Source organism: Nymphaea colorata, chloroplast, assembly GCF_008831285.2.
Source record: "Nymphaea colorata chloroplast, complete genome".
Lineage (NCBI taxonomy): Eukaryota > Viridiplantae > Streptophyta > Magnoliopsida > Nymphaeales > Nymphaeaceae > Nymphaea > Nymphaea colorata.
The window spans coordinates 40,001-65,409 of NC_057562.1; the positions used below are offsets into that span (position 1 = coordinate 40,001).

At 38.6% G+C, this 25,409-nt stretch overlaps 14 protein-coding genes and 7 non-coding genes across 21 annotated transcripts; 8 read left to right on the forward strand and 13 right to left on the reverse strand. All coding sequences in view use genetic code 11, as the record gives it.

Moving 5' to 3' along the window:
* Positions 1-120: 120 nt before the first annotated feature.
* On the reverse strand, positions 121-194 carry trnfM-CAU. Its single transcript has one exon. It is a non-coding gene; the product is annotated as a tRNA-Met (tRNA).
* A 217-nt stretch (positions 195-411) lies between these two features.
* Positions 412-714, reverse strand: rps14 (ribosomal protein S14). The gene has a single exon. It carries the CDS (start codon positions 712-714, stop codon positions 412-414), a length of 303 nt encoding a protein of 100 aa, YP_010167126.1.
* Positions 715-863: 149 nt separating this feature from the next.
* Positions 864-3,068, reverse strand: psaB (photosystem I P700 apoprotein A2). Its single transcript has one exon. The coding sequence runs from the start codon at positions 3,066-3,068 to the stop codon at positions 864-866; it is 2,205 nt and encodes a 734-aa protein (YP_010167127.1).
* A 25-nt stretch (positions 3,069-3,093) lies between these two features.
* On the reverse strand, positions 3,094-5,346 carry psaA (photosystem I P700 apoprotein A1). The gene has a single exon. The coding sequence runs from the start codon at positions 5,344-5,346 to the stop codon at positions 3,094-3,096; it is 2,253 nt and encodes a 750-aa protein (YP_010167128.1).
* Positions 5,347-5,991: 645 nt separating this feature from the next.
* On the reverse strand, positions 5,992-8,045 carry ycf3 (photosystem I assembly protein Ycf3). The gene is made up of 3 exons: positions 7,922-8,045; positions 6,940-7,169; positions 5,992-6,144 (listed from the first exon to the last, which is right to left on the reverse strand). The coding sequence occupies exons 1-3, from the start codon at positions 8,043-8,045 to the stop codon at positions 5,992-5,994; spliced, it is 507 nt and encodes a 168-aa protein (YP_010167129.1).
* A 793-nt stretch (positions 8,046-8,838) lies between these two features.
* Positions 8,839-8,925, forward strand: trnS-GGA. Its single transcript has one exon. It is a non-coding gene; the product is annotated as a tRNA-Ser (tRNA).
* Positions 8,926-9,241: 316 nt separating this feature from the next.
* On the reverse strand, positions 9,242-9,847 carry rps4 (ribosomal protein S4). Its single transcript has one exon. It carries the CDS (start codon positions 9,845-9,847, stop codon positions 9,242-9,244), a length of 606 nt encoding a protein of 201 aa, YP_010167130.1.
* Positions 9,848-10,202: 355 nt separating this feature from the next.
* trnT-UGU lies at positions 10,203-10,275 on the reverse strand. Its single transcript has one exon. It is a non-coding gene; the product is annotated as a tRNA-Thr (tRNA).
* A 460-nt stretch (positions 10,276-10,735) lies between these two features.
* Positions 10,736-11,355, forward strand: trnL-UAA. The gene is made up of 2 exons: positions 10,736-10,770; positions 11,306-11,355. It is a non-coding gene; the product is annotated as a tRNA-Leu (tRNA).
* A 390-nt stretch (positions 11,356-11,745) lies between these two features.
* Positions 11,746-11,818, forward strand: trnF-GAA. Its single transcript has one exon. It is a non-coding gene; the product is annotated as a tRNA-Phe (tRNA).
* Positions 11,819-12,473: 655 nt separating this feature from the next.
* Positions 12,474-12,950, reverse strand: ndhJ (NADH-plastoquinone oxidoreductase subunit J). The gene has a single exon. The coding sequence runs from the start codon at positions 12,948-12,950 to the stop codon at positions 12,474-12,476; it is 477 nt and encodes a 158-aa protein (YP_010167131.1).
* Positions 12,951-13,050: 100 nt separating this feature from the next.
* Positions 13,051-13,728, reverse strand: ndhK (NADH-plastoquinone oxidoreductase subunit K). The gene has a single exon. It carries the CDS (start codon positions 13,726-13,728, stop codon positions 13,051-13,053), a length of 678 nt encoding a protein of 225 aa, YP_010167132.1.
* A 53-nt stretch (positions 13,729-13,781) lies between these two features.
* Positions 13,782-14,144, reverse strand: ndhC (NADH-plastoquinone oxidoreductase subunit 3). Its single transcript has one exon. It carries the CDS (start codon positions 14,142-14,144, stop codon positions 13,782-13,784), a length of 363 nt encoding a protein of 120 aa, YP_010167133.1.
* A 1,970-nt stretch (positions 14,145-16,114) lies between these two features.
* On the reverse strand, positions 16,115-16,770 carry trnV-UAC. The gene is made up of 2 exons: positions 16,733-16,770; positions 16,115-16,149 (listed from the first exon to the last, which is right to left on the reverse strand). It is a non-coding gene; the product is annotated as a tRNA-Val (tRNA).
* A 182-nt stretch (positions 16,771-16,952) lies between these two features.
* On the forward strand, positions 16,953-17,025 carry trnM-CAU. Its single transcript has one exon. It is a non-coding gene; the product is annotated as a tRNA-Met (tRNA).
* Positions 17,026-17,248: 223 nt separating this feature from the next.
* On the reverse strand, positions 17,249-17,653 carry atpE (ATP synthase CF1 epsilon subunit). The gene has a single exon. It carries the CDS (start codon positions 17,651-17,653, stop codon positions 17,249-17,251), a length of 405 nt encoding a protein of 134 aa, YP_010167134.1.
* atpB (ATP synthase CF1 beta subunit) lies at positions 17,650-19,146 on the reverse strand. Its single transcript has one exon. It carries the CDS (start codon positions 19,144-19,146, stop codon positions 17,650-17,652), a length of 1,497 nt encoding a protein of 498 aa, YP_010167135.1.
* Positions 19,147-19,940: 794 nt separating this feature from the next.
* Positions 19,941-21,368, forward strand: rbcL (ribulose-1,5-bisphosphate carboxylase/oxygenase large subunit). The gene has a single exon. The coding sequence runs from the start codon at positions 19,941-19,943 to the stop codon at positions 21,366-21,368; it is 1,428 nt and encodes a 475-aa protein (YP_010167136.1).
* A 743-nt stretch (positions 21,369-22,111) lies between these two features.
* On the forward strand, positions 22,112-23,572 carry accD (acetyl-CoA carboxylase carboxyltransferase beta subunit). Its single transcript has one exon. The coding sequence runs from the start codon at positions 22,112-22,114 to the stop codon at positions 23,570-23,572; it is 1,461 nt and encodes a 486-aa protein (YP_010167137.1).
* A 715-nt stretch (positions 23,573-24,287) lies between these two features.
* psaI (photosystem I subunit VIII) lies at positions 24,288-24,398 on the forward strand. Its single transcript has one exon. The coding sequence runs from the start codon at positions 24,288-24,290 to the stop codon at positions 24,396-24,398; it is 111 nt and encodes a 36-aa protein (YP_010167138.1).
* A 440-nt stretch (positions 24,399-24,838) lies between these two features.
* ycf4 (photosystem I assembly protein Ycf4) lies at positions 24,839-25,393 on the forward strand. Its single transcript has one exon. The coding sequence runs from the start codon at positions 24,839-24,841 to the stop codon at positions 25,391-25,393; it is 555 nt and encodes a 184-aa protein (YP_010167139.1).
* The last annotated feature ends 16 nt before the right edge of the window (positions 25,394-25,409 follow it).

A 25,409-nucleotide genomic window follows, 5' to 3' on the forward strand; every position in this document is an offset into this window, starting at 1 on the left:
ACCTACTATAGTGTAGTGGTTGTATTTTCTTTTACTCAGACTCCCAGTTCATTAAGGTGAAAGAATCAGACTTCAAAATAAATAGATATAAATTTTGACAAATACAAAGAAAAAAATATGTTGCGGAGACAGGATTTGAACCCGTGACCTCAAGGTTATGAGCCTTGCGAGCTACCAAACTGCTCTACCCCGCGCTGACGAACTCGGAACTAATGACTAATGAACGAATAGGGATTAGAGGTGCCCCTATACCAGATTGATATGAATAGTATAGCCTATTCGTACAGAATGGTAAAGGGTGCCCCTATACCAGATTGATATGAATAGTATAGCCTATTCGTACAGAATGGTAAAGGGGGCTCCTCTAATAGAAATGAATAGAAATAGGACTTGGAAGGGATCTTTTTATCCCTACCAACTTGATCTTGTTGCCCCCGGCAACAAACATGCATGAACCATTTCGCGGAGTACGTGTCCGGATAGCCCAAAGTCTCGATAGTTAGCTCTGGGTCTTCCGGTCAAAAAACAGCGTCGATGAAGACGTATAGGTGCACTATTACGTGGTGGGGATTGCAATTTTACATGAATTTCCCATTTCTCGTCCAACGATGAAACTTTGCTTATTTCTTTTTTTGAGGATCGACGAATCAAATGATATTTCTCTTCTAATTTCTGCCTCTTCTTCTCCCTCTGAATCAAACTTTTCCTTGCCATAATGGTGTAGTTCCTATTATTACCAATGATACACAATACAGATCGGATCCTAGATGTATAAATATAAGAAGGCGCGCCCCCTCTCCATCGAAATAAAAAATGAGATTTTTTTTGATATCGCGCCTTCCTTTTGAAAATAAATAATCAACTTAACCAAATTTGCCTGATGTAGAAGCAATCAAGAAAGCTGCGTAGGTAAATATATAACCTACAGAAAAGTGAGCTAAGCCAACCAGTCTTGCTTGTACAATGGAAAGAGCCACCGGTTTATCCCTCCAGCGAATCAAATTAGCCAAAGGTGTGCGTTCATGAGCCCATGCTAAAGTTTCAATCAATTCCTGCCAATATCCACGCCAGGAAATTAAGAACATGAATCCAGTAGCCCAAACAAGATGCCCAAATAAGAACATCCACGCCCAGACGGATAAACTATTCATACCAAAAGGATTATATCCGTTGATAAGTTGTGAAGAGTTTAACCATAGATAATCTCTTAACCATCCCATCAAATAAGTGGAAGATTCATTAAATTGCGAAACATTACCCTGCCATAATGTGATATGCTTCCAATGCCAATAGAAGGTAACCCATCCAATGGTATTTAACATCCAGAAAACTGCCAAATAAAATGCATCCCAAGCCGAAATATCACAAGTACCACCTCGTCCTGGACCATCGCAGGGGAAACTATACCCGAAATCCTTTTTATCTGGCATTAACTTGGAACCACGTGCATCTAAAGCACCTTTTACTAAGATCAATGTAGTTGTATGCAAACCTAGAGCAATAGCATGATGTACCAAGAAGTCCCCCGGCCCTATTGTTAAGAATAGTGAATTACGATTTTCATTAATAGCATTCAACCATCCAGGTAACCATAAGCTTTGACCTGCATTAAATGCTGGGCCATTCGTTGAAGATAAGAGTACATCAAACCCATATGAAGTCTTACCATGAGCGGACTGTATCCATTGGGCAAATATGGGTTCGATCAAGATTTGTTTTTCTGGAGTACCAAAAGCAAGCATGACGTCATTATGAACATAGAGTCCCAAGGTATGGAACCCCAGGAACAAGCTAGCCCAACTTAAATGAGATATGATAGCTTCTTTATGGTCTAACATTCTTGCCAATACATTATCCTCATTCTGCTGCGGGTTGTAATCCCTAATGAAGAATATAGCTCCATGAGCAAAGGCTCCTGTCATGATGAACCCTGCGATGTATTGGTGATGAGTATATAACGCAGCTTGAGTAGTAAAGTCTTGTGCTATAAATGCATAAGCAGGTAAAGAGTACATGTGTTGAGCTACCAAGGAAGTAATAACCCCCAAAGAGGCTAGAGCAAGACCTAATTGAAAATGAATCGAATTATTGATTGTGTCATAAAGGCCTTTATGCCCGCGCCCCAATCGACCCCCCGGAGGAATATGCGCCTCTAGAAGATCTTTTATACTGTGCCCAATCCCGAAGTTAGTTCTATACATATGACCAGCAACGAGAAAAATGAATGCAATAGCTAAATGATGATGGGCAATATCGGTCAGCCATAAACTTTGAGTTTGCGGATGGAATCCCCCGAGAAGGGTTAGAATGGCAGTTCCCGCTCCTTGGGAGGTACCGAATAAATGACTACTGGAATCGGGGTTTTGGGCATAAAGATTCCACTGACCTGTAAAAAGTGGCCCCAATCCTTGGGGATATGGTAATACATCTAAGAAATTATTCCATCTGACATATTCACCCCTTGACCCGGGAATAGCAACATGAACTAAATGTCCTGCCCAAGCCAAGGAGCTTACTCCGAAGAGCCCTGACAAATGATGATTGAGACGAGATTCGGCATTTTTGAACCACGAAACGCTTGGCTTCCATTTGGGTTGTAGATGTAACCAACCCGCTACTAAAGATATGGCAGAAATAAATAATAGAAAAAGAGCTCCAGTATAAAGATCTTCGTTGGTGCGCAAGCCGATTGTATACCACCATTGATAAACACCGGAATAAGCAATATTCACTGGGCCAAGAGCACCCCCTCGAGTAAAAGCTTCTACAGCCGGTTGACCAAAATGAGGATCCCAAATAGTATGAGCAATGGGTCTTACATGTAAGGGGTCCTGTACCCATGACTCAAAATTTCCTTGCCAAGCCACATGAAACAGATTGCCGGAAGTCCACAGAAAGATTATTGCTAACTGCCCGAAGTGAGAAGCAAAAATATTCTGATAAAGACGTTCCTCGGTGATATCATCATGACTCTCGAAGTCATGTGCGGTAGCAATACCAAACCAAATACGACGAGTAGTGGGGTCCTGAGCTAAGCCTTGGCTAAACCTTGGAAATCTTAATGCCATAATGCCTTTCAAATCCTCCTAGCCATTATCCTACTGAAATAATTCTTGCTAAGAAGAATGCCCATGTTGTGGCAATTCCACCCAGAAGGTAATGGGTTACTCCTACAGCGCGTCCTTGTATAATGCTCAAGGCTCTAGGCTGAGTAGCAGGAGCAACTTTTAATTTGTTATGAGCCCAGACGATGGATTCAATGAGTTCTTGCCAATAACCACGACCGCTAAATAGAAACATTAAACTGAAGGCCCAGACAAAATGAGCACCTAAGAAGAAAAGACCATAGGCGGATAATGAAGAGCCATAAGACTGGATTACTTGGGAGGACTGTGCCCATAAAAAATCTCTTAGCCACCCATTAATTGTAATGGAACTCTGTGCAAAGTTTCCCCCCGTGATATGAGTTACCACCCCTTGATCACTTATACTACCCCAAACATCTGACTGCATCTTCCAGCTGAAATGGAAAATTACTACCGAAATCGCATTGTACATCCAGAATAGACCTAGGAAGACATGATCCCAGGCGGAGACTTGGCATGTTCCCCCTCTTCCGGGTCCGTCACAAGGGAAACGAAAACCAAGATTTGCTTTATCAGGTATCAAACGAGAACTGCGGGCAAATAGAACACCTTTCAGTAGTATCAATACAGTTACATGGATCGTAAATGCATGAATGTGATGTACCAAAAAATCTGCGGTTCCCAGTGGAATAGGTAACAAAGCTACTTTGCCGCCTACTGCTACTAAATCACCACCCCCCCAAGTCAAGCTGGTGCCCGCTGTTGCACCAGGAGCTGTTGCGCTAGGTGCTAAAGCATGAGTGTTTTGTATCCATTGAGCAAAGATAGGTTGTAATTGTATAGCGGTATCTGAAAACATATCTTGGGGACGCCCCAAAGCGCTCATAGTATCATTATGAATATACAAGCCAAAACTGTGAAAGCCTAGAAATATACACACCCAGTTAAGATGTGATATGATTGCATCTCGGTGCCTAAGGACACGATCTAATAGATCGTTGTATCGAGTAGTTGGATCATAGTCTCTTACCATAAAAATTGCTGCATGTGCAGCAGCACCAACTATGAGAAATCCACCGATCCACATGTGATGCGTGAACAACGAAAGTTGTGTACCATAATCAGTAGCTAGGTATGGATAAGGGGGCATAGAGTACATATGGTGGGCTACTACAATGGTTAAAGAACCTAACATAGCTAAATTCAGAGCTAATTGAGCATGCCATGACGTTGTTAGGATCTCATAGAGGCCCTTATGACCCTCACCTGTAAACGGACCCTTATGAGCCTCTAAAATATCTTTCAGGTCATGACCAATGCCCCAGTTGGTCTTATACATGTGACCAGCTATCAGGAAAAGAATTGCAATAGCCAAATGATGGTGTGCAATATCGGTTAGCCATAGACCTCCTGTTACTGGATCTAACCCTCCACGAAAAGTAAGAAATTCCGCGTATTTTGACCAATTCAGGGTGAAAAACGGGGTTGCTCCCTCTGCAAAACTGGGATAAAGTTGAGCCAAAAGATCCCGATTCAAGATAAATTCATGAGGAAGTGGTATTTCCTTAGGATCCACCCCAGCGTTCAGAAATTGGTTAATAGGTAAAGATACATGTACTTGATGCCCTGCCCAAGAAAGAGACCCAAGTCCTAGTAACCCTGCTAAGTGGTGGTTCAACATGGATTCTACATCTTGGAACCAAGCCAATTTTGGAGCAGCTTTGTGATAATGGAACCAACCGGCAAAAAGCATTAACGCTGCAAAGATCAATGCTCCAATTGCAGTACAATAAAGTTGTAATTCACTAGTTATTCCCGACGCTCGCCAAATCTGAAAAAATCCAGAGGTTATTTGTATTCCTCGGAAACCTCCGCCTACATCGCCATTCAATATTTCTTGACCCACTATCGGCCAAACCACCTGGGCACTGGGTCCGATGTGAGTAGGGTCGCTCAGCCACGCTTCATAATTGGAAAAACGGGCTCCATGGAAATACATGCCACTCAACCAAAGAAAGATGATGGATAGTTGACCGAAATGAGCACTAAATACTTTTCGGGAGATCTCCTCCAAATCATTGGTATGGCTATCGAAATCGTGAGCATCAGCATGTAGGTTCCAGATCCAAGTGGTAGTATCAGGGCCCTTAGCTATTGTCCTTGAGAAATGGCCGGGTCTGGCCCATTCCTCGAATGAAGTTTTTATGGGATCCCTATCCACCAAAATCTTCACTTCTGGTTCCGGCGAACGAATAATCATTGAGTCCTCCTCTTTCCGGACAACACATACGAAGAGACCCGCCAACAAAAAGTAAAGTAATTAGTGAACCTCTGAGAAATATATATTTCTGATTAGTTCCTTTCTATCCCCCACAATTTTCCTTAGTTATTCACTAGAGCAATTATGAGCAATTATGATATGGAAGTCTATCCGGGGCAAGTGTTCGGATCTATTATGACATATCTATGAGGTGCTCAACGGACCGTTTTTTTGTAAATCCCTTCCCGACGCGAGCCAAAAACAACTTTTTGGCCCAACCTAGTCTACTCATATTTCGATGTATGAGTGCCTAGATGGGTCTACTTGTATACTACGTTACATGCAACGTATTACGCCATTACAAATCACAAGATCTCTCATTAGTCATTACTAATGACTAAGATAAGAAATATCCCGATATCGATTTTAGACGTCTTTTTGATTAGTTAGCAATCGCTAAGAGAAAGGAAGAGATTCTGTGCCATATGCATATATCGTCTACCCCTATAAGGTACCAAATGAAATAAAAAGAACGATCTTAGAAGGGATATAATGAAATTCCTCTATCGATTCCCCCGGGGCAACAATCTATTTGATGGATCCAACAAACAATTTAAGTGAATTCAATTCAAAAAGAAAGTGTTCTTATTCGAACCGCCCTGTGATCTTCAACCAATTCTGTGCTTCAATATAATTACCTGGAGTAAGCGCTATGGCTTGTTTCCAATACTCAGCAGCTTGATCGAACCAAGCCTCCGCAATTTCTGAATCTCCCTGTCGAATGGCCTCTTCTCCCCGGTCGGAATAGGTAGGTCAATTCCTTCCCTTAGAACCGTACTTGAGAGTTTCCTGCCTCATACGGCTCAGCAGTCAACTCTTTTTTGGCGTTACATCTTTCTTAATCTACCGTATCTAGCTGAATGAGATTTATCGGAGATCTATCCCTTCTTGGATTAGCCAAATCAAATAACCTGAAGAGGTTAAGTTAATTACATGAGTTTCAAACTCCGATTTGGATCAATAATCAGTTTTATCTCTTCTCCCACTCTCAGAAGAATGAAGCATAGATATCTCCCTCTATCATTAGAGTTTTCTGAAAGTTAACTATCTCGGTTTCGTCTAGAAATTCATATAGAATCTTTGAAAAAGACTTTCTTCGATAAGAAAAAAGGACTTACTCTCCTTGGGATCTGATACTACACCGCTGCTCAATACCTTAGTGGATCAACCCTATTACATAAGTTGATTCCTAACTTTTATGTCATATTATGACATACATAAGTAAGCAGGTCTTATTGTATCGGCCAAAAACCTCAATAATTGATCTTTACGGTGCTTCTTTTATCAATTAGATCCTTTATCCATAGAATCTAGTATAAGGGCTATACTTAGTTCTTCATATATCGGCTTCTATGAAGTCTGTTTTTTTGCTACAGCTTCTAAAAATCGTTCCCCTTTGGACAATGGATATGTAGAAAGCCTATTTTTTTTGTTTCTCCTTAGATTTCCTAGTACTAGCAATAGGAGGTTTTAATACTAGCGGATTTGATCTTTCTTTCCTTCTTTCTATTTCTATAGTAGAGATAGTCGCACGTAATGGCAGATCACGGCCATATTATTAGAAGCTTGTGGTAAGAATGGATTTCGTTCTAGTGCTCGGAAATAATATTCCAAAGCCTTCGTATGTTCTCCGTTACTTGTGTGTATAAGGCCTATATTATAGAGTATATAACTTCGATCGTAGGGATCAATTTCTGGTCGCATAGCTTCATAATAATTCTGTAAAGCTTCCGCATAATTTCCTTCAGATTGAGCTGACATCCGTTACGGTCGTTCATTCCAAGAATCTCCGTTCCAGAACCGTACGTGAGATTTCCATCTCATACGGCTCCTCCCTTCTGCGCATAATATAATATTAAGGGAAATAATCCATGGAATCAAACCAAAACCAAAAAGATTTAAATATTTTCCTTATGAACTGACAGGGGCTAGTGTTTTTACAAGAAATCTCTAGCCAGCCTTCCTGCAAGAGGTCTTTTCTTACTTAATACCAAACATGTTGGTCTTTCTTAGAGAAAAATGGTAACTCCAGCAATTTCTTTGTTCTTAACGCCCCCTATTTCCAGGAATTAGTCACTTCAACGATCTTTGATGGTTATACGGGTATCCAAAGTACGAACGAGATGGATGTTTGTTGTCCTAACCATTCTTGGTAGTCCCGATCCCGATAAGAAGAAGGGGGAATTATATAACAAAGTTTTCGTTTTGTTGATTCCTAGGTGTAGTGCTTCTTCCCCTATGCCACCTATTGGCACTATTACAGTAGAATTGACATGCAATACAGAACCTATAGGTGTAACCTTTCGCTCAATACTAGAATCGACAATTGAAGCATCTGAGGTTGCATCAATCGAGGATACACGACAGAAGGGATTGCTCTATCTCCAAACTTCACCTTCACCAAGCGTAGGTTTTTACCAATCTTTTTCTTTCCATACCGAATCGTGTCTCTTTTTGTAAGAATAAGAATAAATGAAATAGAGTGGTAAGTAAGAAAAAAGGAATCAAATCGCACCATCTCTGTAATAGGTAAATGCCTCTTTTTCTCCCGAAGTTGTCGGAATTATTCGTAATAAGATATTGGCTACAATTGAAGAGGTTTTATCAATAAAATTTCCATTTATCCGAGATCTAGGCATAGTTTGCAATCCATTTTATAATTCTTCTCATTACCCCTCGCGGGTAAATGATCCCACAACAAAGGAATTGTACGATACGAAATGACATAAAAAAAAAAGACTAATAACTAATTAAACTAATTATAAAATCAAAAAATGTGGATCTTTTACTCAGTACTTTTGGGAAGGGATCAATAAGGAACTATTTGAATACGGTTGGATTTTCGATTCCAATTTAGTAGTATACCAATGAGACTATTAGCTATTTCATTGAAATGCAAGAATCAAGGAATTTTTTCTACAGATTCTAATACTAATATAATAAACAATAACCTATCCTATCATAACCTAACCAAAATTGGATTTCATTATGATAATAAAAAAATGGAATAAGCATTCCATGATAAAAATGGGGTAAGGATAACTATCCATTTTGTGTGCATAGCGTGTAGACACCATAAGATTATAGAATGAAAATCCATGGGATGATTCATCAATTTGTAATAGATCCATAGCTCATGGGAGGGATTATTTTTGAAAAATCTGAAATGAAACTGGAAAGGATCCATCGGTTGATTCATTCCAACCCGTTGGTTTAATCCGGTAGAAATCAAATATCAATAAGATGGGAGCGTCCGTCGTCTTGACAAGGATGAATACGTTTTTCTTTTTTATCCCTCGAAACTTGAAGGAAGATCGTTCCTTGACAAAAAGTTTGATATGATAATGGATCGGTCGTACCTGTACTAAATAATATGAGTGACTCGCTATTCACTTGGTTTCTGGGTCATAATTAATAAGATAAGGTTATGTAGGAGAGATGGCCGAGTGGTTCAAGGCGTAGCATTGGAAATGCTATGTAGGCTTTTGTTTACCGAGGGTTCGAATCCCTCTCTTTCCGTATCCTCATCTAATTCACCAACGTTACCAACCACACAATGTATCAAATACCAATTGATACCGTTATTCTAAGAGAAGAGAAAGACCCTTCTTTTCTTTCTTTATAGAGATTTTTTTCTATTCCTAATTACTGTGCTGTGATACGTAAAAGGAAAAGAACAAAAAGAGGGGGAAGAAAAGAGCGGACAGTGAATGAAAATATCACTGCTGATCCATTTGCGATACGTGAATGGGATCAAAATCCGTATCAAATCCCTCTACTTCTTTCAGCGAAAAAAGGGACAAAATTGTCCTAACCTTTGCTGGGTATTTTAGGTTCAAGTTTGTCGGGAATAATATTCTACGATTAGCAATTCATTGACTTTCAAACCGACCCATTTACTATCTATTATTTGATTGACTACCCCTTTATATTGCAATGAGTGCAGAGTCAAATGTTTTGGCAATTCCGCGTTGGAGGATGAATCCATATGATTTTGAATCAAAGCTCTGGATCTTTGTTTATCCTTCGTAGTAATAATATCTCGGGGTTTGCAGCGATAACTTGGTATATCCACTAGACGACCATTAACTAAAATATGTCCATGGTTAACTAATTGCCTGGCTCCAGGAATAGTTGAAGCCATACCCAATCGAAAAAGAATGTTATCCAAACGCATCTCAAGTAGTTGCAGTAAAACTTGACCCGTCGAACCGTTTGCTTTTCCAGCGATACGAACATATCGAAGTAGTTGTCGCTCCGTCAGACCATAATGAAAACGCAATTTCTGTTTTTCTTCTAAACGAATACGATATTGAGATCTTTTCCCGGAGCGGGATTGGTTTCTAAGATCACTTGCGGACCTAGGTTTTTTACTAGTTAGTCCCGGCAAAGCCCCCAGACGGCGTATTTTTTTAAAACGAGGTCCTCGGTAACGAGACATAAAGACTCCTTATTTTAAAGAATAGGATAAACCTTAAGACTGAACTAAACGATAAACAAAGCGAAACCCACTGAAGTGCTAATGCTAAAAAGAGAAATTAGATGAATTGTATCAATACCCGTATTATTTTGTATATATGTATACATGGTAAGTAAGTATCCCACGATTTGTTCTATAGAGATACAACTGCTCCAATAAGTTTTTTACTCATAATTGAATTGGAATGTAAGTTCCTGCGACATAGACATAATAGATCGGGAACCCGAGATTTGGAAGAAAAAAGGGAAGAGTCTTTTCACTATTCCTTTATCTCAAGGAGACATTATCAATCATGGATAAAAAATCGATAGGAAAAAGCCGGCTATCGGAGTCGAACCGATGACCATCGCATTACAAATGCGATGCTCTAACCTCTGAGCTAAGCGGGCTCAACTCACATAACATAAAAATAAAATAGTGAGTTAGTTCAGTAAGCTGCTGTGATCTTAGCTTATTATAGCTAAGCTAGTCTATTTAGTTATAACGGATCTAGCCTAAGAATGCAATCTGGATCATAATGAGATTATGCACTCCTCTGATTTTATTCGTAAAGATAGGAAAAAGAAGAAGAATATTGACCGTTCCACTATTTCATATCGAGCAGGGAAAATGCGCGGAGGAGAGGCAGATATATGTGGGATATAGCTATCCATATTGAATTGCGGATACATCAATGATAGAATCATTTCTGGTTCTGATTGAACCAAACACTGGTCTGGTAGAGCTGAAAGGGTTAAAAATAGGATTTTTTCCGATATCGGATCGGTATTTAATGAATTGAATGGTTCTAACAGAAAGGAAAGAGGGGAATGGAATCACAATAGGGTCCCGGCCTCAAAAGAAAGAAAGGGGGATATGGCGAAATTGGTAGACGCTACGGACTTGATTGAATTGAGCCTTGGTATGGAAACCTACTAAGTGGTAACTTCCAAATTCAGAGAAACCCTGGAATTAAAAATGGGCAATCCTGAGCCAAATCCTGTTTACAGAAAACAAGGGTTCCTTTCCTAGAAAGCGAGAATCAAAAAAGGATAGGTGCAGAGACTCAATGGAAGCTGTTCCAACGAATGGGGTTGAGGGGTTGGTAGAAGAATCTATCCATCGGAACTCTGAGGGGATGATCCTATGTACTGAAATATCAACTGAAATATCAAACGATTAATCACAACCCGAATCCTTATTTTTTTTTATTTTCTTATTTATATATATTAATATATATGAAATATATTAATAATTAGTTCATAACTCTTGTGTTCTGAATCGATTCCAATTTGAAAGAAAAATAAAATATTCAGTGATAAAATCATTCACTCCAGAGTATAAGGCTGGGAGAGAAATGACTGATCGAACGAGAATAAAGATAGAGTCCCATTCTACCTGTCAATGCTGACAACAATGCAATTTGTTTGTAGTAGGAGGAAAATCCGTCGACTTTAGAAATCGTGAGGGTTCGAGTCCCTCTATCCCCAAGTCCCCAAGAAATGCCTAGTTTACGACCTAAACATTTATCCTCTTTTTTCGCCAGCGCTTCCAAATTAGAAGCGGGTCAAAATTATATATGATATTCATTCGCTCGACTCTTTGACAAACGGATCCTAGCAGTTTCTCTCTTGCTTCAGCAGCTAAATGCAGTATATGTCCAAACGAACATAACCATAACATATGTATATGTATTATTTGTATACAAGGATATACAAGGAATCCCATTATTGAATCATTCATAGTTCATATCCCTTACAAATAAAGGTTTAAAAAAAATCCAAAGAAAAAGAAATCCCAGGACTTGTAATGTTTCTTTAGTACCTTTAAATTAATTGACACAGATACATGTCCTCCAGTAGGATAATGTATAGAGGACGGTCGGGATAGCTCAGCTGGTAGAGCAGAGGACTGAAAATCCTCGTGTCACCAGTTCAAATCTGGTTCCTGGCATATGGTTAATGTATCGAAATGTATATATACAAAGAGAAAATGAATATGGATCGGGATACAATACATATTCGTTACATTCATAGTCTAGTAGTTATTCATCGAGGTATCTACAACATACATCCCGACCCTTGTGGATCGGCAAAGGAATATATTCCTTCTTCTTTTTTGTTTGTCCCTACTATCCTTCCTTTGGCTCATGTTAATACTCCATACATATCCGAAGTTGTCTGAAAGACACAGAAGTCTCGTCTGTTCAGAGGGTTGAGGGGTAGGAATAGAAAAGATCATTTCCGATCCAGTACAAATCCAATCTGATCCCTTTTCATTTCTTAATTTTCCCATTTTTTTCGCCCCTTCCCACATTTTTTGCTTTCCGGGGCCCATCTAAGTGATGGGCGCGGTACATAGTTCATGATGTATCTTTTGATTCATCCTATTGGCTCCGCCCATCCCCCAATGGATATGATACTTTGCATTGCATATTGGGTAATATTAATTTACTCGAATTAATTATATATAAATAAACCTCGAACCCCCCCTTTTTTATCCCATCATAATACGAATGACATGAGAGTCCAGTTACTCTATCTAGACGAGAAAGAACGTAAAAATACTCCTTCTTGAGTCTTGTAAGCTAAGATAAGTTTCTTATCATTCAATAAGCATCCTGTAGTTCATAGAAATTAGGGGCAATATAATCCTTGCGTAGGGGCCAACCAATCCAACTTTCGGGCATCAAAATCCGTTTCATGCGTGGATGATTATCATAAGAGATTCCCAACATATCATAAGACTCCCGTTCTTGAAAATCGGCGCTTTTCCAAATCCAGAAAACAGACGGGATTCTAGGATTACTCCTTGGGACAAATACTTTTATGCATACCTCTTCCGGTTGGTCCACACCATACTGTATTCTCGTCAGATGATACACACTAGCTAGCAATCCACCCGGTGCTACATCGTAGGCACATTGGGAACGTAGATAATTGTAACCATATACGTATGAAATGACAGCAATGGAGTACCAATCCTCGGGCTTTATTTGTAAAGTCTCTACTCCTTGGTAATCAAAGCCCAAAGATCTATGAACCAGCTCGTGTTTCACTAGCCAAGCGGATGAACGACCCTGCATCTTCTTGATCTCCCCCACATATTTATATGAGTATTTGACATTGACGATGAAATTTATGAAGATTGATCCACCGTTTGTTATTCTGCACAAAACATCCTATTTAATTCACTAATTCGTGAGAAGATACTGAACTCTTGTATTTGAAAAATGCTTCAGAAGGTATCTCTGAAGTCGATGTCGATTGATAGAGTAATCCTTGATCGTAATTTACAGCACGAGTACTGCGTCCAAGATGAAACTTGTGATTAGTAGTAAAACATCGATTTTCCTGTTGGGCCCCCGTTCTATCTTCATAGATTTCTCGAGATACCTTCTTACGAAGTTTCGTTATAGCGTCTATAATTGCCTCTGGTTTAGGTGGGCAGCCTGGCAAATAAACATCGACGGGGATTAACTTATCGACTCCCCGAACGGTACTATAAGAATCGGTACTGAACATTCCTCCTGTAATAGTACAGGCTCCCATAGCAATTACATATTTTGGTTCAGGCATTTGTTCATATAGTCTTACTAAAGAAGGAGCCATTTTCATTGTTACTGTACCGGCTGTTAAAATAAGGTCGGCTTGCCTAGGACTTGATCTTGGCACCAGTCCATAACGATCAAAATCGAATCGGGAGCCTATTAATGAGGCAAATTCAATGAAGCAACAACTGGTACCGTAGAGAAGCGGCCATAAACTGGAAAGTCTTGACCAATTCGAAAGATCATTCAATGTAGTTGAAATAACTGAATTGGGGGTTGTTCGGTCAAAGAGCGGAAACTCCATAGAATTCATAACTGTCTCAATGGAACCCTTTCCTTCTTTTTTATTGTCTGAATATTCAGGAGCTAAGACCATTCCAATGCTCCTTTTCGCCATGCATAAACTGAACCAACAACTGGGATAAGCACGAAAATCAAAGCTTCTATAAACACGTATACGCCCAATATATCAAAACTCACGGCCCATGGATAAAGAAAGACCGTTTCGACATCAAAAACAACAAAAACGAGAGCAAACATGTAATAGCGGATTCGGAATTGTATCCAAGCATCCCCTATTGGTTCTATACCCGATTCATAACTGGAGAGCTTCTCTGGTCCTTCACTAATTGGGGCTAAAACCCCGGAAATTATAAATGCCAAAATAGGAATAACACTTGATATCATTAGAAATGCCCAGAAAATATCATATTCGTAAAGCAGAAACATAGATGTACTCCTATGAATGTAGAATATACCGAATTCATTGATTAATTAGAATTGTAATTGTCAATTTATCCATAACTCCAACTGCTTACTCGAAACAAGAATTGATTGTGATCGAACCACATAGTTTGTTTTATGTGGGTCATGTCTTGTTTCAAGATTTATCTAACAGAAGCCCACTTACTTATTTACCCACTTACTTATTTATATTATATTTCTTATTTCTTGGTGTGGTGTAGGCATATCATGCTCTTATATTATAAGTATAAGAATAACGAATAATTCTCATTTTTCTTTTTCCTCAGGTTCCCCATAAAAACGAATGAAATTCATTCTCAATTCTAATGAATTGAAACTTATTCATTTTCATTAATCTGAAAAAACAATTCATTTTCTAAATATACCATACAATAACTCCATATAACTACTATAATACTAGAACTTATTGGTAATGGAATTTCTTTAGATAAAAGAGTTTTTTATCTTTTCTTTTTATTTAAGAGTTATAGTTATATAGTTAAGTTATTATTATGTATTAGTATTAATAGTCATTAGTGATTTTCATTCTAGTATAATAGTGAGATGCAATAGAATGTCTAGGTTCAGTATTTATGATTCCACAGTTACGGCATAACATATGCGACTTAGCAGCATTGGCGGATTCCTTTATTCTGTTCATTAACATTTCAGATCCGAGCGTAGAATCTTCTATGAATTCGATACGGAATGCTTGAACCGATTAGATTCCCTCTTTTCCTTGTACCAGATTCATACTTAATTGATTCAATCTCAATCCGTTGAATTCTGAGGAACCCTTACATTTACATATAACATAAGAAAACAACTCATTATAGGATTACCCTGACCCCCTATTGAGTTATTTAGTTAAAGTTAGACGTCTTGAAAAAGTCACTCCATTTCGGACCAATTCTTAGTGCTACGCGATTTGGATTGACTCAAAATCCTTGTTTTGTTAATGGAGTAACCCCTAGTGAGACCAAGATGTTAGATTTCAGGGCAATCAAAAAAAGGAGTTTTTTGCAGCATCCCCACATGGCGGAGCGTGGCCCGATAGTGGAATCGTTTAGTTTAAATCATAAAATCATAACATAAGTATAAGTGAAGTGATCCCCATAAAAGATTTCTGGTCTAATCGTGCGTTATCAAACGATTGGTTCTAATTCTATAAACCAAACCTATACCCATAGAAATAGAAGAGAGAATAAACGTCGATACATTTCTTTCATTAAATAAGACTAAGATCAATTCATTGTTTCAGAGATAATGAATTTTGATTGTTGTTTTACAAAAAGGCGATGAATCTAGGTCTAGAGATTCATAACTCTTCCAAGCCCAAAAGACCCTAATCTTCTTGCATAAAGTATGAATTGGTAGAATTCAAATGGTGAGCAATTGGAGTAGATTCAGATACAAAAAAATTAGTATTGTACAAAGAAAAATGACTACTTAACTACTGACTTTGCTAGTCCAGTTATATGAATACAATTTCACACCGAAACTGACGAAAGAGTTTCTTTTTTCTCTGGCTTTTCTTTTCCACAAATCCAAGAATAGGTCCTAGATCCGTGCCACTTACTACTATCTGGTTGGGCCGGGTTGGAGGTTTGTTTTAGCCTCATGTTATTATTTTGACTTCATTGATTGAATGCGATTAGGTATACCTAAGGCGCATCAATCACTCTTTCATCATGGGCAGTAAAAGAGGAAAAAGGTCGTATGTAATTCGATATTGGAAAAATGCCTATTGGATGGAATAAACTTTTTTGAACTTTGAGATCCCTAGGGATCTCTTGTACACGCAGGAATGCCTTCTTTATATTATATTTATATATTATATGGCCTTATATGGCCCAACCGGCCATAGGCCGCGCTAATGAGATGATAAAATGGGTACAAAATTCTACTCTACAAAAGCATACAATACATCAATCAAATAATATATTATATAGGTATAGGGCTATACGGACTCGAACCGTAGACCTTCTCGGTAAAACAGATCAAACTGATTATTATCGAAATGATTCGAACTGTTTCAAAGACCCAACATGCATTTTTGTGCATTGGGCTCTTTCATCAACTGATGGATCAATCAGTTAGTCCACCATATTTTATCTTTATATGAAGATAACGAGATGGCTCCATGTGCTCTGATTCTTTATTTATATTCTGATCCAGGAGCAATACCAAAGTGTTTCAAAGGATTACCTTGACGTAGGTCTGTCTTAGGCCTAGATCAACCTCAATAGAGTCCCTGTCGTTCCGCTTCAAGCGTAAAATATGATACTTCATACACCTCAAAGTTCATAGGACAAAAGGAGGTTATTTTGAGGTCCCTATTAACTCATTAGGCCTAACATTGAATTAACTGGGTATTCACCTTATCAATGATAAAATCAATGGTTGGTTCTATTTCGTATCCGAATTGGAACTGAATCGAACCCAATACTTGTCAGGCTATTGTTCTCTTGTTCTCTCGAATCAATGGAGTAAGACATCAATCTTTCATTTCAATAAGAGAAGATCAATTTCTTTGATTGCATGATGAACTCCCCTGAAAAGCATTGGCGCACGTGTAAACGAGGTGCTCTACCAACTGAGCTATAGCCCTTGTGATAGATATCTTATCATATAGATCATTTCTTGTCAAGAAAGATATTACATGATCTAACACGATACCCTAATCCGTTTCCTGCCAAGGATTGATATTGCTTAGAAGCCATATTCCATCTATAATAAATAATAAATACCCGATACGATGCGCTCTATTCTTTCTCTTTGTGATGATAAATGACCTACTTAACCCAGTGGTTAGAGTATTGCTTTCATACGGCGGGAGTCATTGGTTCAAATCCAATAGTAGGTAGAACTTATTAGGTACCGGAGTCAATGAATGGCATCTAATAAGTTTTTCTACCCCCTTTTCTTTTATTGATTTTGTATCTTTCCCTTATTCCTATCCCGCTCACTACTCTTGTTCGTTACATCAATCAGATTGATTCTACTTGATTGTACGGAATCCAATATGGTGTATAAACAGAACTTTTGATTCTTATGGATTATGTGGATCAGCTAGTACGATAGATCAGCTAGTACGAAATAGCATTGATAGCCTCTACTCGTGCCCTAGCTCGTCTGAGAGCTAAATTCGCCTCAATTACTTGTCTCTTGCCTTCTGCTTTACTCAAGTTAGCTTCAGCTATTTCAAGAGTTCGCTGAGCTTCTTGCGGATCAATGTCACTACCCTTCTCCGCATCATTGACTAATATGGTGATTTCATTATTGCCTATTCTGGCAAACCCCCCCATCAGAGCCATCGTTAACCATTGGTCGTCGAGGCGTATTCTTAAAATACCAATATCTACGGCCGTGGCAACAGGGGCGTGGTTTGGTAATACGCCGATTTGGCCACTATTAGTAGATAAAATGATTTCTTTCACTTCTGAATCCCAAATAATTCTATTAGGAGTCAGTACACAAAGATTTAGGGTCATTTCTTCAATTTGCTCTCTACTTCTAAGTTCATAGCCTTCGCGGTAGCTTCATCGATATTACCTACCAAATAAAAGGCCTGCTCGGGAAAACTATCTAATTCTCCGGAAAGGATCAGTTGAAACCCCCTAATTGTTTCTGCGAGACCAACATATTTCCCTGGAGAACCAGTAAATACTTCTGCTACGAAGAAGGGTTGTGATAAGAAACGTTCAATTTTTCGCGCTCTTGCTACGGTTAAACGATCCTCTTCGGATAATTCGTCCAGTCCAAGAATAGCTATAATGTCCTGAAGTTCTTTGTAACGTTGTAAAGTTTGCTTAACTCTTTGCGCAGTTTCGTAATGTTCTTCGCCAACAATCCGAGGTTGGAGCATAGTTGACGTTGAATCTAAAGGATCTACTGCTGGATAGATACCTTTGGCAGCTAATCCTCTTGATAGTACGGTAGTAGCATCTAAATGTGCAAATGTCGTGGCAGGAGCAGGATCAGTCAAATCGTCCGCAGGTACATAAACTGCTTGAATGGAAGTTATAGATCCCTCTTTAGTAGAAGTAATTCTTTCTTGCAAAGAACCCATTTCTGTACTCAGGGTAGGCTGATAACCCACGGCGGAAGGCATTCTACCTAATAAGGCAGATACTTCTGACCCCGCTTGAACGAAGCGAAAGATATTGTCAATAAATAGAAGTACGTCTTGTTCATTAACATCACGGAAATATTCCGCCATGGTTAGGGCAGTCAAACCGACTCTCATACGAGCTCCCGGGGGTTCATTCATCTGTCCATATACTAGAGCTACTTTAGATTCTGCAATATTTTCTTCATTAATCACCCCGGATTCTTTCATTTCCATGTAAAGATCATTTCCTTCACGAGTGCGTTCTCCTACTCCGCCGAATACGGATACACCCCCATGAGCTTTGGCAATGTTGTTGATTAATTCCATGATGAGTACTGTTTTACCCACTCCGGCTCCCCCGAATAGTCCGATTTTTCCCCCACGCCGATAAGGCGCTAAAAGATCCACCACTTTAATGCCCGTTTCAAAGATTGATAATTTTGTATCTAATTGTGTAAAAGCGGGTGCGGGTCTATGAATAGGAGATGTTGTGCGAGTATCTACAGGACCTAAATTATCAACAGGTTCTCCAAGAACATTGAAAATTCGTCCTAGAGTGGCTCCACCGACTGGAACACTTAGAGGAGCTCCCGTGTCAATCACTTCCATTCCTCTCGTCAGCCCATCTGTAGCACTCATAGCTACAGCTCTAACTCGATTATTTCCTAATAATTGCTGTACCTCACAAGTCACATTAATTTCCTGACCTGCGGTATCTCGACCCTTAACTACCAAAGAGTTGTAAATATTAGGCATCTTCCCCGGGGAAAAAGCTACATCCAGTACTGGACCAATGATTTGAGCGATACGTCCCTGATTTTTTTCCACAAGTGTTGAAACTCCGAGACCAGAAGTAGTAGGATTTGTTCTCATAAAAAACTGAACTATGTCTAAAGTTTTTGCGAATATTACCGAACCGAAAATGTACGATAGCAAGTTGATCGGTTAATTCAATAAGAAATGGGAGTTAGCGCTCGATTTTGTTGGTACTATTCAATCGAATCCAATTCAATCGCTTACTGATTTGATTCAATGAATGAATTTTCAAGTTCACCCAACCCAATCGATATTCGAAATATCGAGTACGAGTAGGTAAATAAGGATCATGAGGAAGTCTTTCATTTATCTATCATTAGAAAGAGAAACAATCCCATCTAGAATTATATATATATGGATATATATAATGTATGGAATTCGAACCCGAACTTGATTTATGAGTCATTATTGATATCTCATCCGCTGATCTTCCTTATTTTTTTATTTTCGCCTAGTCTTCTTTCCATTTTGTATTCTGTATATTTTTTCACATATACGATATACATATACAACATATATCACTGTCAAGAGTCAATTTTTTATTATATTAATTGGTTTGTTTAGTAGATAAAATAGATAAAAAAACGAAAAAAAGCAGAAGGAGACCAATTAGGAACTTGAGAAAAAGGGGTTGGGTTGCGCCATACATATGAAACAGTATACAATAATGATACATTTGACGAATCAAATACTATGGTCCACTAATGAAGCATTTCAATTTCTAATTAGTTGATATTAGTTGAGAATTTTGTCAGGGATTGCTGTGAAAGGTTTCATTCACGCCTAATCCATGTCGAGTAGACCCCGGTTGTTGTGAGAATTCTTAATTCATGAGTTGTGGGGAGGAACTTATGTCACCAAAAACAGAAACTAAAGCAAGTGTTGGATTCAAAGCTGGTGTTAAAGATTACAGATTGACTTATTACACTCCTGATTATGAAACCCTTGCTACTGATATCTTGGCAGCATTCCGAGTAACTCCTCAACCTGGAGTTCCGCCTGAGGAAGCAGGAGCTGCGGTGGCTGCCGAATCTTCCACTGGTACATGGACAACTGTGTGGACCGATGGACTTACCAGCCTTGATCGTTACAAAGGACGATGCTACCACATCGAGCCTGTTGCTGGGGAGGAAAATCAATATATTGCTTATGTAGCTTATCCTTTGGACCTTTTTGAAGAAGGTTCTGTTACTAACATGTTTACTTCCATTGTGGGTAATGTATTTGGGTTCAAAGCCCTACGAGCTCTACGTCTGGAGGATCTGAGAATTCCTCCTGCTTATTCTAAAACTTTCCAGGGCCCACCTCATGGAATCCAAGTTGAGAGAGATAAATTGAACAAGTATGGTCGTCCCCTATTGGGATGTACTATTAAACCAAAATTGGGGTTATCCGCAAAGAACTATGGGAGAGCGGTTTATGAGTGTCTCCGTGGTGGACTTGATTTTACCAAGGATGATGAAAACGTGAACTCCCAACCGTTTATGCGTTGGAGAGACCGTTTCTTATTTTGCGCCGAAGCTATTTATAAAGCGCAGGCCGAAACAGGTGAAATTAAAGGACATTACTTGAATGCTACTGCAGGTACATCCGAAGAAATGATCAAAAGGGCGGTATGTGCCCGAGAGTTGGGAGTTCCTATCGTAATGCATGACTACTTAACAGGGGGATTCACCGCAAATACTAGCTTGGCTCATTATTGCCGAGACAATGGCCTACTTCTTCACATCCACCGCGCAATGCATGCAGTTATTGATAGACAGAGGAATCATGGTATTCACTTCCGTGTACTAGCTAAAGCGTTGCGTATGTCTGGGGGGGATCATATTCACTCTGGTACCGTAGTAGGTAAACTGGAAGGGGAACGAGATGTCACTTTGGGCTTTGTTGATTTACTACGTGATGATTTTATTGAAAAAGACCGGAGTCGCGGTATTTATTTCACTCAAGATTGGGTATCTATGCCAGGTGTTCTGCCCGTGGCTTCAGGGGGTATTCACGTTTGGCATATGCCTGCCCTGACCGAGATATTTGGGGATGATTCCGTGCTACAGTTCGGTGGAGGAACTTTGGGACACCCTTGGGGGAATGCACCTGGTGCAGTAGCTAATAGGGTAGCTTTAGAAGCGTGTGTACAAGCTCGTAATGAGGGACGTGATCTTGCTCGTGAAGGTAATGAAATTATTCGTGAAGCTAGCAAATGGAGTCCTGAACTGGCTGCTGCTTGTGAGGTATGGAAAGAGATCAAATTTGAATTCGAAGCAATGGATGTCTTGTAATTCAGTGATTCGGATTCCCGTTCGTTCCACCAATTAAAATTAAACTCGGCCCAATCTTTTACTAAATAAAAGGATTGAGCCGAACCAACTAAAGAATAAGGCTCCTATGTATTTGCATATATCAATATGTACATACGTATGCTATGCAGTATGCAAGCAAGATCTAAAATTAAAATCTTCTCTTTAAAACTAAAGAGTTCAATCTTTCTATTGTTGGATCCATAATGAACCCATGGATCCTCGGGATTGGCGGATCATTTGATATTCTCTCTAGTTGTGGACTATAGATCAAGCTAAGGGTCACAACTCCTTCTACTCATCCCGTATATTGTCCTTTTCGTTCCATGTTTCAATAGAAACTAATATTCATAATATATACAAAAATTATTCAGAGGAGGGAACAGATCTTTCTTTCTATCTTTCTAATGAGTATTTGTCTACGACATGGGAGAAAAACCTCTGTTTTAATTGATCTTTATTTAATTTATTATTGAAGTGAAGAAAAGATTCCATTATATCATATATAGTGATAGTGTAGTGAGTGATACTCCGGCTTCCATAAGACAAAAAAGGAATCATTTCTTTCAATACTCACTTCTTATTATTAGTATTAGAGTATGAGATAATAATCCTAAGAATTGGATCCATATGCTTATTCCGATCGGAAATGAAATAGTAGATTATTCAGCGAATGACTATTCATATATTGTATTGTATTTCCAAACAGGAGGCGGAGGGGCTTTATGGAAAAATGGTGGTTAAATTCAATGTTGTCTAATGAGGATTTAGGGCGCAGGTGTGGACTAAGTGCGAGTCTTGGCCCTATTGGAAATACCAGCGGGAGTGAAGAACCCATTATAAATGATAGTGAGAAAAACGTTAATAGTTGGAGTGGTAGGGGCAGTTATAGTTGCAGTAATGTTGATTATTTACTCAACTTGGGCGGTGTCAAGGACGTTTGGAGTCTCATCTCTGGTGAGACTTTTTGGGTTAGGGATAGTAATGGTGACAGTTATTCCATATATTTCGATATTGAAAATCAGATTTTTGAGATTGACACTGATAGTTACTTTCTGGGTGAACTAGAAAGTTTATTTTCTAGTTATCTGAATCTAAATAATGGGTCTAAGAGTTACAATCGCTATTATGATCATTACGTGTATGATACTAGGCATAGTTGGAAGAGTCACATAAATAGTTGCATTGACAGTTATATTCGTTCTGAAACCAATATGGATAGTTGCATTCCAAATGGTAGCAACAATTCAAGTGACAATTACATTTATAGTTACATTTGTAGCGATAGTGAAAGGGGTAGTGACCGTGGGAGCTCCAATCTAAAAACTAGTGGTGTTAGTGACAGTGATTTCGGAAGACATAATGATTTAGATAGAAATAAAAGATACAGACATTTATGGGTTCAATGTGAAAATTGTTATGGATTAAATTATAAGAAATTTTTTAGTTCAAAAATGAATATTTGTGAACAATGTGGATACCACTTGAAAATGAGTAGCTCAGATAGAATCGAACTTTTGATTGATCCAGGCACTTGGGCCCCTATGGATGAAAACATGGTCTCTATGGACCCTATTGAATTTCATTCTGAGGAGGACCCTTATAGGGATCGTATCAATTCTTATCAAATAGAGACGGGTTTGGCTGAGGCTGTTCAAACAGGCATAGGCAAACTCAATGGTATTCCTATAGCAATTGGTGTTATGGATTTTAAGTTCATGGGGGGTAGTATGGGATCCGTAGTAGGCGAGAAAATTACACGTTTGATCGAGTATGCTACTGATAGATCTCTCCCAGTTATTATGGTGTGTGCTTCTGGAGGAGCGCGCATGCAAGAAGGAAGTTTGAGCTTGATGCAAATGGCTAAAATATCTTCCGCTTTATACAATTATCAATCAAATAAAAAATTATTCTATGTATCAATCCTTACATCCCCTACAACTGGTGGAGTGACAGCCAGTTTTGGTATGTTGGGAGATATCATTATTGCCGAACCCAATGCTTACATTGCATTCGCGGGTAAAAGAGTAATTGAACAAACATTGAAGAAGACAGTACCTGAGGGTTCACAAGTAGCGGAGTATTTATTCAATAAGGGTTTATTTGATCCAATCGTACCGCGTAATCTTTTAAAAGGTGTTCCGAGTGAGTTATTTCAGTTCCATGGGTTCTTTCCCCGCCCTTGAACTTGAACCAAAGAAATTCAAGTCAAAAAAGTAGTAGAGCGATAGATTTAGTTATTTGTAGGCAAAAAAGTAGTTCATTTCGTTTATCAGAATTGAAGTAGCAAGGATGGAGCTTTCTTTGCTGGCATAAAGACAATTTGTAATTGTAGTGAAGTAGTAAGAATCAGAAGTTTCAGAGGATTTTTTCTCCAGATCCATCTTTTCTTTTATCCTACCTTTACTAATGAGTAATCAGATCAGGGACGGACCCTTTAGCAACAGAGCAGGATAAAAGATCAAAGTAGTGTCTTTTTCCTTCGGAGAAATCCAAATTAGAGAAATCCAAAAAAGCCCCCTTCCCCTTGTTACATATCAAATGTTCCAACCTAACTAAGATATAGAAATCAATATGCAACACTTCTATATCTCCCGAGAATCATACATTTGTAATATGAATCCTTGTTGGATCAAATTATAACGAATCCTTGAGAAGAAATTTGTTTAGAAACATAAGGGAGGAATAAGAATAATAAGATTCTCTTCTCATACATATATTTCCCGGAAAAGGATGGGTAAGTACACTAATTTCTATTTAGTTTAGATCCACATTCTTTGCACTCATATTCTAATAACTTAGAATATTATATTAATATACTTATAATTATAATATATAATTATAATAGATATCTTTATAACAAAGAGAAGTATCAATTAAATACACCGAGGCACCGATTCTATGACAGATCTCAACTTACCCTCTATTTTTGTGCCTTTAGTAGGCCTATTATTTCCGGCAATTGCAATGGTTTCTTTATTTTTCCATGTTCAAAAAAACAAGATTGTCTAGATATGATGGGCTCCAATCTCATCAATTTATTTCAATCTTTGGATCATAATACAGATTTTCATTTCATTTAATGGGAATGGTACGACATGCGGCTTCGGACTTCGGACACAAACCACAAATGTAAATAGATGATCATATGGATCAATCCATGTTTATGCATCTATAGCTCGACTTTTATTTCAACGGGTCGATCGGATATCTGGAATATATATTATGTATGATAATGATATGTAAATAGATATATCTAGATCATATGAATGAGGGTGATGCTAGTTTGAATGGGTGGAGATGTTAGTTCTATCTAACTGATTTGATGAATGAATCCTGATTGATGATTTACATCGTGATAGTATTAGCGGATGAAAGTTACTTTGGGAGCCAAAAAACTCATTTTGATGATTCTCTCAATTCCAATAGAATGAAACTCGATCTAATCTAGTATGAATTGGCGATCAGAACATATATGGATAGAACTTATAACGGGTTCTAGAAAAATAAGTAACTTCTGCTGGGCCTGTATCCTTTTTTTAGGTTCACTAGGATTTTTATTGGTTGGAACTTCCAGTTATTTTGGTAGGAATCTGATATCCTTATTCCCATCTCAGCAAATCGTTTTTTTTCCACAAGGGATCGTAATGTGTTTCTACGGTATCGCGGGTCTATTCATTAGCTCCTATTTGTGGTGCACAATTTTGTGGAGTGTAGGTAGCGGTTATGACAAATTCGATAGAAAAGAAGGAATAGTGTGTATTTTTCGTTGGGGATTTCCTGGAAGAAATCGTCGCATCTTCTTTCGATTCCGTATAAGAGATATCCGTTCGATCAGAATAGAAGTGAAAGAGGGTCTTTTTCCTCGCCGTGTCCTTTATATGGAAATTGGGGGCCGGGGAGACATTCCATTGACGCGTACCGATGAGAATTTAACTCCACGAGAAATTGAACAAAAAGCTGCCGAATCGGCCTATTTTTTGCGCGTACCAATTGAAGTATTTTGAAATGAAACAAAGAAAT